General features: G+C 37.7%; 1 protein-coding gene across 4 annotated transcripts in view; it reads right to left on the bottom strand.

Moving 5' to 3' along the window:
• Positions 1 to 12,039, bottom strand: part of OCRL (OCRL inositol polyphosphate-5-phosphatase) — a 56,319-nt gene that overhangs the window by 38,919 nt on the left and 5,361 nt on the right. For all 4 annotated transcript variants that reach the window (XM_057538508.1, XM_057538510.1, XM_057538511.1 and 1 more), the window contains exons 3-4: positions 11,528 to 11,607; positions 8,820 to 8,858 (exon numbers count right to left, since the gene is read on the bottom strand). In XM_057538508.1, the coding sequence (XP_057394491.1) occupies positions 8,820 to 8,858; positions 11,528 to 11,607 (119 nt within the window). The remainder of the gene's footprint in view (positions 1 to 8,819; positions 8,859 to 11,527; positions 11,608 to 12,039) is intronic.

Below are 12,039 nucleotides of genomic sequence, written 5' to 3'. Positions count from 1 at the left end.
TTAATATTAGGGAATTAGTGTAATACAGTCCATCAATAGGTCAAATAAGGAAGAACAATATAACCATCTCTATAAATACAAAAGACGTTTGATAAAATTCAATATACATTCACCATTTTAAAAACCACACAAACTTGAAATAAATGCAGTTTCTTAACATGGTTTTAAAAAACGCTATCAAATCAACAGGCAATAACATCCTCAACAATGAAGCACCACTTGAGGCATTCTCACTGAAATCAGGACCTAAACATAAATCATCATCATTATTTAACATTGATCTCCAAATTCTTATTGGTGTAATGAGACATAAAGCAAAACTAATAGTTATAGCTACTAGAAAGAAACAAAACTACTATTTGCAGATGACTAGGGCTGTCTATCAAAACCAAAAAAGAAAATAAACAGCCCCCCAAAAATAAAAATAAATTTCTGTAAAGTGGCTGGATAAAAGATAAATATCTAAAACTCAACAGCTGCTCTGTATACTAGTAATAAGCAATTAGAAGATAAGAGAAAAAAGGTTCCACTGACAATAGCAGCAAACAAATAAAATCCATCAAAAAATAGTTAACCTACAAATGTATGATAGCTATGAAGAAACCACAAAATGTTACTGAGAGATAGAAAGAGAAACTGAGTAAGTAGAGAGAGATATACCATGTTCCTTGACAGTGACTTAATTTTATAAAGGAGTTAATTTAATAAAATTTGGTGCATAACTATGGTGAAATATTAGCCATTAAAAATCATGTTTTTGGAGGAAACAAGATGGCGGAGTAGAAGGACGTGCTCTCACTCCCTCTTGCGAGAACACCAGAATCACAACTAGCTGCTGGACAATCATCGACAGGAAGACACTGGAACTCACCAAAAAAGATACCCCACATCCAAAGACAAAGGAGAAGCCACAATGAGATGGTAGGAGGGGCGCAATCACAGTAAAATCAAATCCCATAACTGGTGGGTGGGTGACTCACAGACTGGCGAACAATTATACCACAGAAGTCCACCCACTGGAGTGAAAGTTCTGAGCCCCACGTCAGGCTTCCCAACCTGGGGGTCTGGCAATGGGAGGAGGAATTCCTAGAGAATCAGACTTTGAAGCCTAGTGGGAATTGATTGCAGGACTTCGACAGGACTGGGGGAAACAGAGACTCCACTCTTGGAGGGCACACAAAGTAGTGTGCGCATCAGGACCCAGGGGAAGGAGCAGTGACCCCAGGGGAGACTGAACCAGACCTACCTGCTAGTGTTGGAGGGTCTCCTGCGGAGGCAGGGGGTGGCTCTGTTTCACTGTGGGGACAAGGTCACTGGCAGCAGAAGTACTAGGAAGTACTCCTTGGCATGAGCCCTCCCAGAGTCCACCATTAGCCCAACCAAAGAGCCCAGGTAGGCTCCAGTGTTGTGTTGCCTCAGGCCAAACAACCAACAGGGAGGGAACCCAGCCTCAGCCATCAACAGTCAAGTGGATTAAAGTTTTACTGAGCTCTTCCCACCAGAGCAACAGTCAGCTCTACCCACCACCAGTCCCTCCCATCAAGCCTCTTAGACAGCCTCTTCCACCAGACGGCAGACAGCAGAAGCAAGAAGAACTACAATCCTGCAGCCTGTGGAACAAAAACCACATTCACAGAAAGATAGACAAGATGAAAAGGCAGAGGGCTATATACCAGATGAAGGAATAAGATAAAACCCCAGGAAAACGACTAAATGAAGTGGAGATAGGCAACCTTCCAGAAAAAAGAATTCAGAATAATGATAGTGAAGATGATCCAGGACCTCGGAAAAAGAATGGAGGCAAAGATCGAGAAGATGCAAGAAATGTTTAACAAAGACCTAGAAGAATTAAAGAACAAACAAACAGAGATGAACAATACAATAACTGAAATGAAAACTCACTAGAAGGAATCAATAGCAGAATAACTGAGGCAGAAGAACGGATAAGTGACCTGGAAGACAGAATGGTGGAATTCACTGCTGCGGAACAGACTAAAGAAAAAAGAATGAAAAAAAATGAAGACAGCCTAAGAGATCTCTGGGACAACATTAAACCGCAACAACATTTGCATTATAGGGGTCCCAGAAGGAGAAGAGGGAGAGAGAGGACCCGAGAAAATATCTGAAGAGATTATAGTCGAAAACTTCCCTAACATGGGAAAGGAAATAGCCACCCAAGTCCAGGAACTGCAGCGAGTCCCATACAGGATAAACCCAAGGAGAAACACGCCGAGACACATAGTAATCAAATTGGCAAAAATTAAAGACAAAGAAAAATTATTGAAAGCAGCAAGGGAAAAACGACAAATAACATACAAGGGAACTCCCATAAGGTTAACAGCTGATTTCTCAGCAGAAACTCTACAAGCCAGAAGGGAGTGGCATGATATACTTAAAGTGATGAAAGGGAAGAACTACAAGCAAGATTACTCTACCCGGCAGGGATCTCATTCAGATTCGATGGAGAAATCAAAAGCTTTACAGACAAGCTAAAGCTAAGAGAATTCAGCACCACCAAACCAGCTCTACAACAAATGCTAAAGGAACTTCTCTAAGTGGGAAACACAAGAGAAGAAAAGGACCTACAAAAACAAACCCAAAACAATTAAGAAAATGGTAACAGGAACATACATATCGATAATTACCTTAAATGTGAATGGATTAAATGCTCCAACCAAAAGACACAGGCTTGCTGAATGGATACAAAAACAAGACCCATATATATGCTGTCTACAAGAGACCCACTTCAAACCTAGGGACACATACAGACTGAAAGTGAGGGGATGGAAAAAGATATTCCATGCAAATGGAAATCAAAAGAAAGCTGGAGTAGCGATACTCATATCAGATAGACTTTAAAATAAAGAACGTTACAAGAGACAAGGAAGGACACTACATAATGATCAAGGGATCAATCCAAGAAGAAGATATAACAATTATAAATATATATGCACCCAACATAGGAGCACCTCAATACATAAGGCAACTGCTAACAGCTGTAAAAGAGGAAATCGACAGTAACACAATAATAGTGGGGGACTTTAACACCTCACTTACACCAATGGACAGATCATCCAAAATGAAGATAAATAAGGAAACAGAAGCTTTAAATGACACAATAGACCAGATAGATTTAATTGATATTTATAGGACGTTCCATCCAAAAACAGCAGATTACACTTTCTTCTCAAGTGCGCACGGAACATTCTCCAGGACAGATCACATCTTGGGTCACAAATCAAGCCTCAGTAAATTTAAGAAAATTGAAATCATATCAAGCATCTTTTCTGACCACAACGCTATGAGATTAGAAATGAATTACAGAGAAAAACCGTAAAAAAACACAAACACGTGGAGGCTAAACAATACGTTACTAAATAACCAAGAGATCACTGAAGAAATCAAAGAGGAAATCAAAAACTACCTAGAGACAAATGACAATGAAAACACGACGATCCAAAACCTATGGGATGCACCAAAAGCAGTTCGAAGAGGGAAGTTTATACCTATACAAGCGTACCTCAAGAAACAAGAAAAATCTCAAGTAAACAATCTAACCTTACACCTAAAGGAACTAGAGAAAGAAGAACAAACAAAACCCAAAGTTAGCAGAAGGAAAGAAATCATAAAGATCAGAGCAGAAATAAATGAAATAGAAACAAAGAAAACAATAGCAAAGATCAATAAAACTAAAAGCTGGCTTTTTGAGAAGATAAACAAAATTGATAAACCATTAGCCAGACTCATCAAGAAAAAGAGGGAGAGGACTCAAATCAATAAAATTAGAAATAAAAAAGGAGAAGTTACAACAGACACCGCAGAAATACAAAGCATCCTAAGAGACTACTACAAGCAACACTATGCCAATAAAATGGATAACCTGGAAGAAATGGACAAATTCTTAGAAAGGTATAACCATCCAAGACTGAACCAAGAAGAAACAGAAAATATGAGCAGACCAATCACAAGTAATGAAATTGAAGCTGTGATTGAGAATCTTCCAACAAACAAAAGTCCAGGACCAGATGGCTTCACAGATGAATTCTATCAAACATTTAGAGAAGAGCTAACACCCATCCTTCTCAAACTCTTCCAAAAAATTGCAGAGGAAGGGACACTCCCAAACTCATTCTATGAGGCCACCATCACCCTGATACCAGACAAAGATACTACAAAAAAAGAAAATTACACACCAATATCACTGATGAATATAGATGCAAAAATCCTCAACAAAATACTAGCAAACAGAATCCAACAACACATTAAAAGGATCATACACCACAGTCAAGTGGGATTTATCCCAGGGATGCAAGGATTCTTCAATATACGCAAATCAATCAATGTGATACACCATATTAACAAACTGAAGAATAAAAACCATATGATCATCTCAATAGATGCAGAAAAAGCTTTTGACAAAATTCAACACCCATTTATGATAAAAACTCTCCAGAAAGTGGGCATAGAGGGAACCTACCTCAACATAATAAAGGCCATATATGACAAACCCACAGCAAACTTCATTCTCAATGGCGAAAAACTGAAAGCATTTCCTCTAAGATCAGGAACGAGACAAGGATGTCTACTCTCACCACTATTATTCAACATGGTTTTGGAAGTCCTAGCCATGGCAATCAGAGAAGAAAAAGAAATAAAAGGAATACAAATTGGAAAAGAAGAAGTAAAACTGTCACTCTTTGCTGATGACATGATACTATACATAGAGAATATCCTAAAATGCCACCAGAAAACTACTAGAGCTAATGTATGAATTTGGTAAAGTTGCAGGATACAAAATTAATGCACAGAAATCTCTTGCATTCCTATACACTAATGATGAAAAATCTGAAAGAGAAATTAAGGAAACACTCCCATTTACCATTGCAACAAAAAGAATAAAACACCTAGAAGTAAACCTACCTAGGGAGACAAAAGACCTGTATGCAGAAAACTATAAGACACTGATGAAAGAAATTAAAGATACCAACAGATGGAGAGATATACCATGTTCTTGGATTGGAAGAATCAATATTGTGAAAATGACTATACTACCCAAAGCAATCTACAGATTCAATGCAATCCCTATCAAATTACCAATGGCATTTTTCACAGAACTAGAACAAATCATCTTAAAATATGTATGGAGACACAAAAGACCCCGAATTGCCAAAGCAGTCTTGAGGGAAAAAAACGGAGCTGGAGGAATCAGACTCCCTGACTTCAGACTATACTACAAAGTTACAGTAATCAAGACAATATGGTACTGGCACAAAAGCAGAAATATAGATCAATGGAACAGGATAGAAAGCCCAGAGATAAATCCACACACCTATGGTCAACTAATCTATGACAAAGGAGGCAAGGATATACAATGGAGAAAAGACAGTCTCTTCAGTAAGGGGTGCTGGGAAAACTGGACAGCTACAGGTAAAAGAATGAAATTAGAACACTCCTTAACACCATATACAAAAATAAACTCAAAATGGATTAGAGACCTAAATGTAAGACCAGACACTATAAAACTCTTAGAGGAACACATAGGAAGAACACTCTTTGACATAAATCACAGCAAGATATTTTTTGATCCACCTCCTAGAGTAATGGAAGTAAAAACAAAAATAAACAAATGTGACCTAATGAAACTTAAAAGCTTTTGCACAGCAAAGGAAACCATAAACAAGACGAAAAGACAACCGTCAGAATGGGAGAAAATATTTGCAAACGAATCAACGGACAAAGGATTAATCTCCAAAATATATAAACAGCTCATGCAGTTCAATATTAAAGAAACAAACAACCCAATCCAAAATGGACAGAAGACCTAAATAGACATTTCTCCAAAGGAGACATACAGATGGCCAAGAAGCACATGGAAAGCTGCTCAACATCACTAATTATTAGAGAAATGCAAATCAAAACTACAATGAGGTACCACCTCACACCAGTTAGAATGGGCATCATCAGAAAATCTACAAACAACAAATGCTGGAGAAGGTGCGGAGAAAAGGGAACCCTCTTGCACTGTTGGTGGGAATGTAAACTGATACAGCCACTGTGGAGAACAGTATGGAGGTTCCTTAAAAAACTAAAAATAGAATTACCATATGATCCAGCAATCCCACTACTGGGCATATACCCAGAGAAAACCATAATTGAAAAAGACACATGCACCCCAATGTTCATTGCAGCACTATTTACAACAGCCAGGTCATGGAAGCAACCTAAATGCCCATCGACAGACGAATGGATAAAGAAGATGTGGTACATGTATACAATGGAATATTACTCAGCCATAAAAAGGAACGAAATTGAGTCATTTGTTGAGACATGGACGGATCTAGAGACTGTCATACAGAGTGAAGTAAGTCAGAAAGAGAAAAACAAATATCGTATATTAACGCGTGTATGTGGAACCTAGAAAAATGGTACGGATGAGCTGGTTTGCAGAGCAGAAGTTGAGACACAGAGGCAGAGAACGGACGTATGGACACCAAGGGGGGAAAACCATGGTGGGGTGGGGTGGTGGTGTGCTGAATTGGGCGATTGGGATTGACATGTATACACTGATGTGTATAAAATTGATGACTAATAAGAACCTGCAGTATAAAAAACCAAACAAACAAATAAAACAACTAATACTAAAAAAACAAACAAACCATGTTTTTAAATAATTTTAAGTGACATGGGAAAAGGTCACAATATAATGTTAAATGAAAATGCAGGATAAAAACTACATATGAGGATTCCAATTATGTAAAAATATAAATAAAAGACTGGAAGGAGATACATGAAAATGTTAATTACAGTGGTGATCTCTAAGTTGCAGGAGCATAATTTTAATTTGATACTTCAAACTTTTCTGAATTTTCCAAATTGTACATAATGAGGATGTATTACCTGTATAATCAGAAAAAATTTTTTTAAATGTTTAATACTAACATCCAGACAGTGGGAAAATACACAGTTACAGTAAAATCAGGCCTGCTTAACAAACCCAAGGTCTCCCTCCAGCAACATACTGTGTACTCTAAAGGTTTATATATGAAGCCTAAGGATCAAGATAAAAATCTAGTTTCAGTGCAAGTATTAATAAATGGGCAGAGGGCTTCCCTGGTGGCGCAGTGGTTGAGGGTCTTCCTGCCAATGCAGGGGACACGGGTTCGAGCCCTGGTCTGGGGGGATCCCACATGCCACGGAGCGGCTGGGCCCGTGAGCCACAATTGCTGAGCCTGCGCGTCTGGGGCCTGTGCTCCGCAACGGGAGAGGCTGTGACAGTGAGAGGCCCGCGCACCGCGATGAAGAGTGGCCCCCACTCTCCGCAACTAGAGAAAGCCCTCGCACAGAAATGAAGACCCAACACAGCAATCAATCAATCAATCAATAAATAAATCTTTAAAAAATAAATAAATAAATAAATAAATGGGCAGAAATAACAAAGGATTTTATTCAAGTGGTTACTTAACTACTTCCCATATGATCCAGTGACTTGAACTCTGGACAGAGCAACACATGGTTAATTTCTATGTAGGAGAGACCAACAAAACGAATGCTATAAATTAGGTGTTTGTAAGAGAAAAGGCACAGCTCAGTTTAACTTTTCAGCTTTGGATCAAATACCTATGTCCACACTAAGAACAGGACATTTAGGTATCTAATTTCAGCAGATTTCAGCAGCAATGTCAGTCACTGCTGAACAAACTTTGCTCAAATTTTGCTTTATTAGTGTTGTTCTTGCCTTCTGCTTTTTCTGTACAATAAGACATAGCTATTAAGTTATTTGCTCTCTTGGATATCTGCAGTAGAAGCTAGAAGCTGGAAGTGCTCAGCCTTTCAGGATCAACCCTTAAGACTTCCAAAATCTATGACCAAAAGAAAGAATTAATAAAACCCAAACCAGAAAAAGTCTATCTATACTTTGCAATACAAAATAATAGTGCCAAGGACAGGGACTGTGTCTAAGCAAAATTATGTATAAACTGATAGTCCCAAGCTAAGGGCCAAGCCCCACTCATCCAAGGACTCAGCCAAGAGATAAGGTAACCCATTTGATTTAGATTCATGTGGTCATATACTCTTTCCCACAGCAAACACAGAGTAGATACAGTAGCTTTCAAGTGCCCATTTTCTCCTCCCCATGTTATCAGAGTACAATTTTAGAAGATAAATGGAGAACAGCTTGCACAGAAAGTCAGTGATGATTTGCTTCAAACAGATAAAAATGAGAGAACAGAAACAGTGAGAAGGAAGACCATGTTCTCGCTAATAAAGAAATGCCTTGAGAGGATGGGCTTAAATAAAAGACCAAAATTATTTTAAGAAAAAAAAAGGTATCCCTGGTACAAGAGGGACTCTGTAGTCTCCCCAAATAATATAACAAACAAAGGAAAACATTATGATTTATAATGCAAAAATAAAAAATGGATGAGGGGAGAAAAGCTTAAAACATAACAGCAGTTAAAAAAAAACACTCATAAACCTTATGTGCTTTAAACACTTTCTGGCCCTTCCTACAATTTTCAGTTCCACAGCAATGACTTAATTGATAGCAACAATACTGGTAGTTCAAAGAAGTTCAGCATTAGAAAAGCAGATCATACTTTCAACTTTTTAAAGATTCTTGCCAGCCACCTGCTTTTTCTTAAGCTTAGGCTAAATGTTTTTGGGAGGTAATGCTAATTTGTATGGCTGCCTTAAGAAAATGGAGAATACAGGATAAAATGGTAAGATAAAAGTTGTGCAAAAAAGGTGTCTTAAATACAGTGGGTATTCAAGTAAATATTTGTTGAATGAAAATCAACTCCATTCAGAAAGATACTCACTGTTTGAAGCTATGTCAATCAAAAGAGTTTCTTCCGCTTCTGAAGGAAAAGAAGAAAGAACAGAATCAGGGAAGAGAAAACCATTCATTACAACCAAAAGAAGTATACACCTAACTAAATAACTACTTCTCTCAATCACCACTCCTAGGTTTTAGAACACATGAAAAAAATCCTTTGCTTCTTTGTTTAGCATTTTTCAAAGGGGATTTTAATAGCACTACGTTCTAAAGACTATGAGCAATTCAACTAAAAGAAAAATTAACAAGTAACCACATGGAATGCCTCAAAGCAAATCAAGCAATGACCATAGTAGGGAATATAACATATGAATCCAAGTGAAGGTGTTTAATTTCCCTCAACTATAACACACTAATTTAATATAATCTAACTGTATCACTTAGGTAATTCTTATGGAAAGCCAAGAAAGTGACCCCAAAGGCCTAAAGGTGAATTACCTTCTTAACTCAAATCTAGTCTCTGAAAATTTCCCAGGGATCTCATTACCTCCACCCCTGTCCCATATAGGAGTAGAGAATACTTGAAGTTCTTTATCTTCAGTCTACCATTAACACTTGTGGATCCAAGGCTTACCACACCCAACAAGGAAGTATAAAATGGGCCAAAGCACAGTCTCCAAGTTCAGAGTTCTCTTTTCTCTCCATGGCTCACCTGGACTTCCTTCCTTACCTCTAGTGTCTAGACCCAACCCATCTCTTCCTCTCTGCCTTCCCTGGATTTGGCCAACGGCACCTGCCAGACCCTCCTGGCTAGTTAAACTCTGGGTACTGACTCCTTGGGGTTCGTTTGGATCTACCTTGGCCAAATGGAGTAGGCTCAGCCTTTTCTAGTTCTCTCACTAGCCTGGACTGTATATTTGGCTCCATTACACAGGTGCAACAGAAGCAACTGATAATTACCTAAGTTGTCTAATATTAGAGAATAGTCTCGATACTTTTACTAGCATGATGAATGAAGCAAGGGACAACAGTGCATCAGGGCATAGGTATTACATGTTCACAACTGCTATTTGATAACTTTAATTCTTTAAAACCGAAGTACTTAGAGACTTTTCAAAATAGATGTACAGGTTGGGAAACAAAGGATGTGAAAACTCAAGGAGGTAACCGTTCCTTTTGTCATGGGGAACTACTGTGTGTGTGCACACGTATTTTCCTAGATTCCAATCTAGCAACCTGCCATCTATTTCTTATTAAAAATAAGACTAAGAGAAACAGGGTAAACAAGACTCTAGAAGTATTGATAGCACAAAAAGGTATAGAGTTAATAGGATACTAACGTCATGTTCTTTGGCTTTTCTCCTCCTTAAAGGGCTGAGCATGTAACAAAGGGTACTACACTATGAAAAGTGAGGTGACCACAGTAACTTACTATAGCATGCAGGTGCCTCGTTCAATATGTCTCTCTCACACAGGGCAGGCTAAATGGCTAAATAAAAGACTTCATTCTTCTATACAATGTGGATTCTATTCACTGTGGGTATTTTTAATTCTTAATACATGCTCTCTTAAAAAGTCATGCCCACTTAGTATTTCTACTTACAGAGATAAATCCTAAGGAAATAAGAGACATGCAGGAAGATTCATTACTTATTTATACTAACAAAAAATAACCTGAATGTCAAACACAGGGAATAACTACAATATAGGCCATTCATAAAATGGAATAGTATACAGCTATTAATAGCATGTAAAAGCACTTATAATATGATGGCATGTGGAACAGACAAAAAACTACATACAGTATGAGTCCCACCTACGCTAAAAGTTACAGGTGTAGAAAAAAGGAAAATGTTAGGTGTTTATCTCTGAAGGATGTGAATTTACTTATTTCCTTTATAATTTTCTGTTCTTTCCAAACTTTTTACAGTATATATATATTAGTTTTGTGATAAAAAAAAGTTGAATGTAGTTTAAGAAAGAAGCCATGCAAGGTAGGATTCAAGTTTTCCAAGAAGCTACAGCTGACACAGAATGCCTGTCTGATGAAGGCAATGAACCCACTGGCAACACAATGCACTTGTTCTCTAATAATCAATTTCCTTTCTAGAGCAATGTGAAATGACACAAGCAACACCTCCTACACAAACCTCCCAATTTTTGAGTCTCATTGTAGCAGATGAAACAACAGATTTTCTGTTCTCTTTCCCCAAATTTGAAGGCAGGAAGCCAAATATTTCCTCCCCAGAGTCGATTTTCTTATGATTCACCAATGCAAAGGTTTGAGAATCAGCACAATTGAGTGTAAGGTATTACAATCTGGCAAGGCTTGTTGCCAAATGTTTTAATTTCAGATAATGTGGGGAGAAAGTGCTGAACGCATGTGAATTCAAGTGACCTTGATACTTTACAATGAGCAGTGTATCAGTTAAACCCAAGAATGTGATTTAAATCCACATATAGGTTCATCAGCATAAAAGACTACCTACATAGGTAACAGACTACATACATCTCTAACCCCAGCCAGGGTAGCAGGTAAGAATATATATATTTCAATATAATCCTTCAGGGCTCTTAAATAAAGCATTTATCATCTTCTCAATGGTAGATTAGTAATGTTATCTTTTTGCACAAAGTGTAATACATTTCATTTTATGTGCAGTGACAAATTTAAATATGTATGGTATTACACAAAGCAATAATGACCAAGGAAAAACATTATAAAACTAGCTAAGCAATTAAAGCTAGTACCTTGAACACATCTAAAGTGGCTATTTATAGGAATGATATCTTGAACATGCTGTTCCTTCTTGTGCAACCGGATTATTAGCCTAGGAAACAGAAGAATGCATCAACGAATAGCTACTGAAAAACTCAAACATTTAACAACAAAATACATTGCTGTGTTGTATACAAATCTAGTCTGTATTTATTAGACTTGCTGTATCTTGTCCCCTAGATCTGAGCATCATGATAGATATTGCTTTAGGTCTAAAAGCATATTAGTGGTGATCAGTATCTGAATACCCACAATTCTATGCCATAGAGAACATAAAATAGTCTATGTCCTAAAAACAGTTTACAAACTTAAGAGCATGAATTACAGTGCACACACCTTCAGATTACGCATACCAGAGAGAAGAACTAATAGCTAGGTGTGAAGTCCATGAGGGCAGGGACAATGGCTGTCTTTTCACCACAGTATTTCTAGCACCTAGTACAGTACCTGGCACATAGTAGTCACTCAAGTTTGTTGAATAAAT

Source organism: Balaenoptera acutorostrata, chromosome X, assembly GCF_949987535.1.
Source record: "Balaenoptera acutorostrata chromosome X, mBalAcu1.1, whole genome shotgun sequence".
Taxonomy (NCBI): Eukaryota; Metazoa; Chordata; class Mammalia; order Artiodactyla; family Balaenopteridae; genus Balaenoptera; species Balaenoptera acutorostrata.
This window is presented reverse-complemented; position numbering and strand designations above follow the sequence as displayed.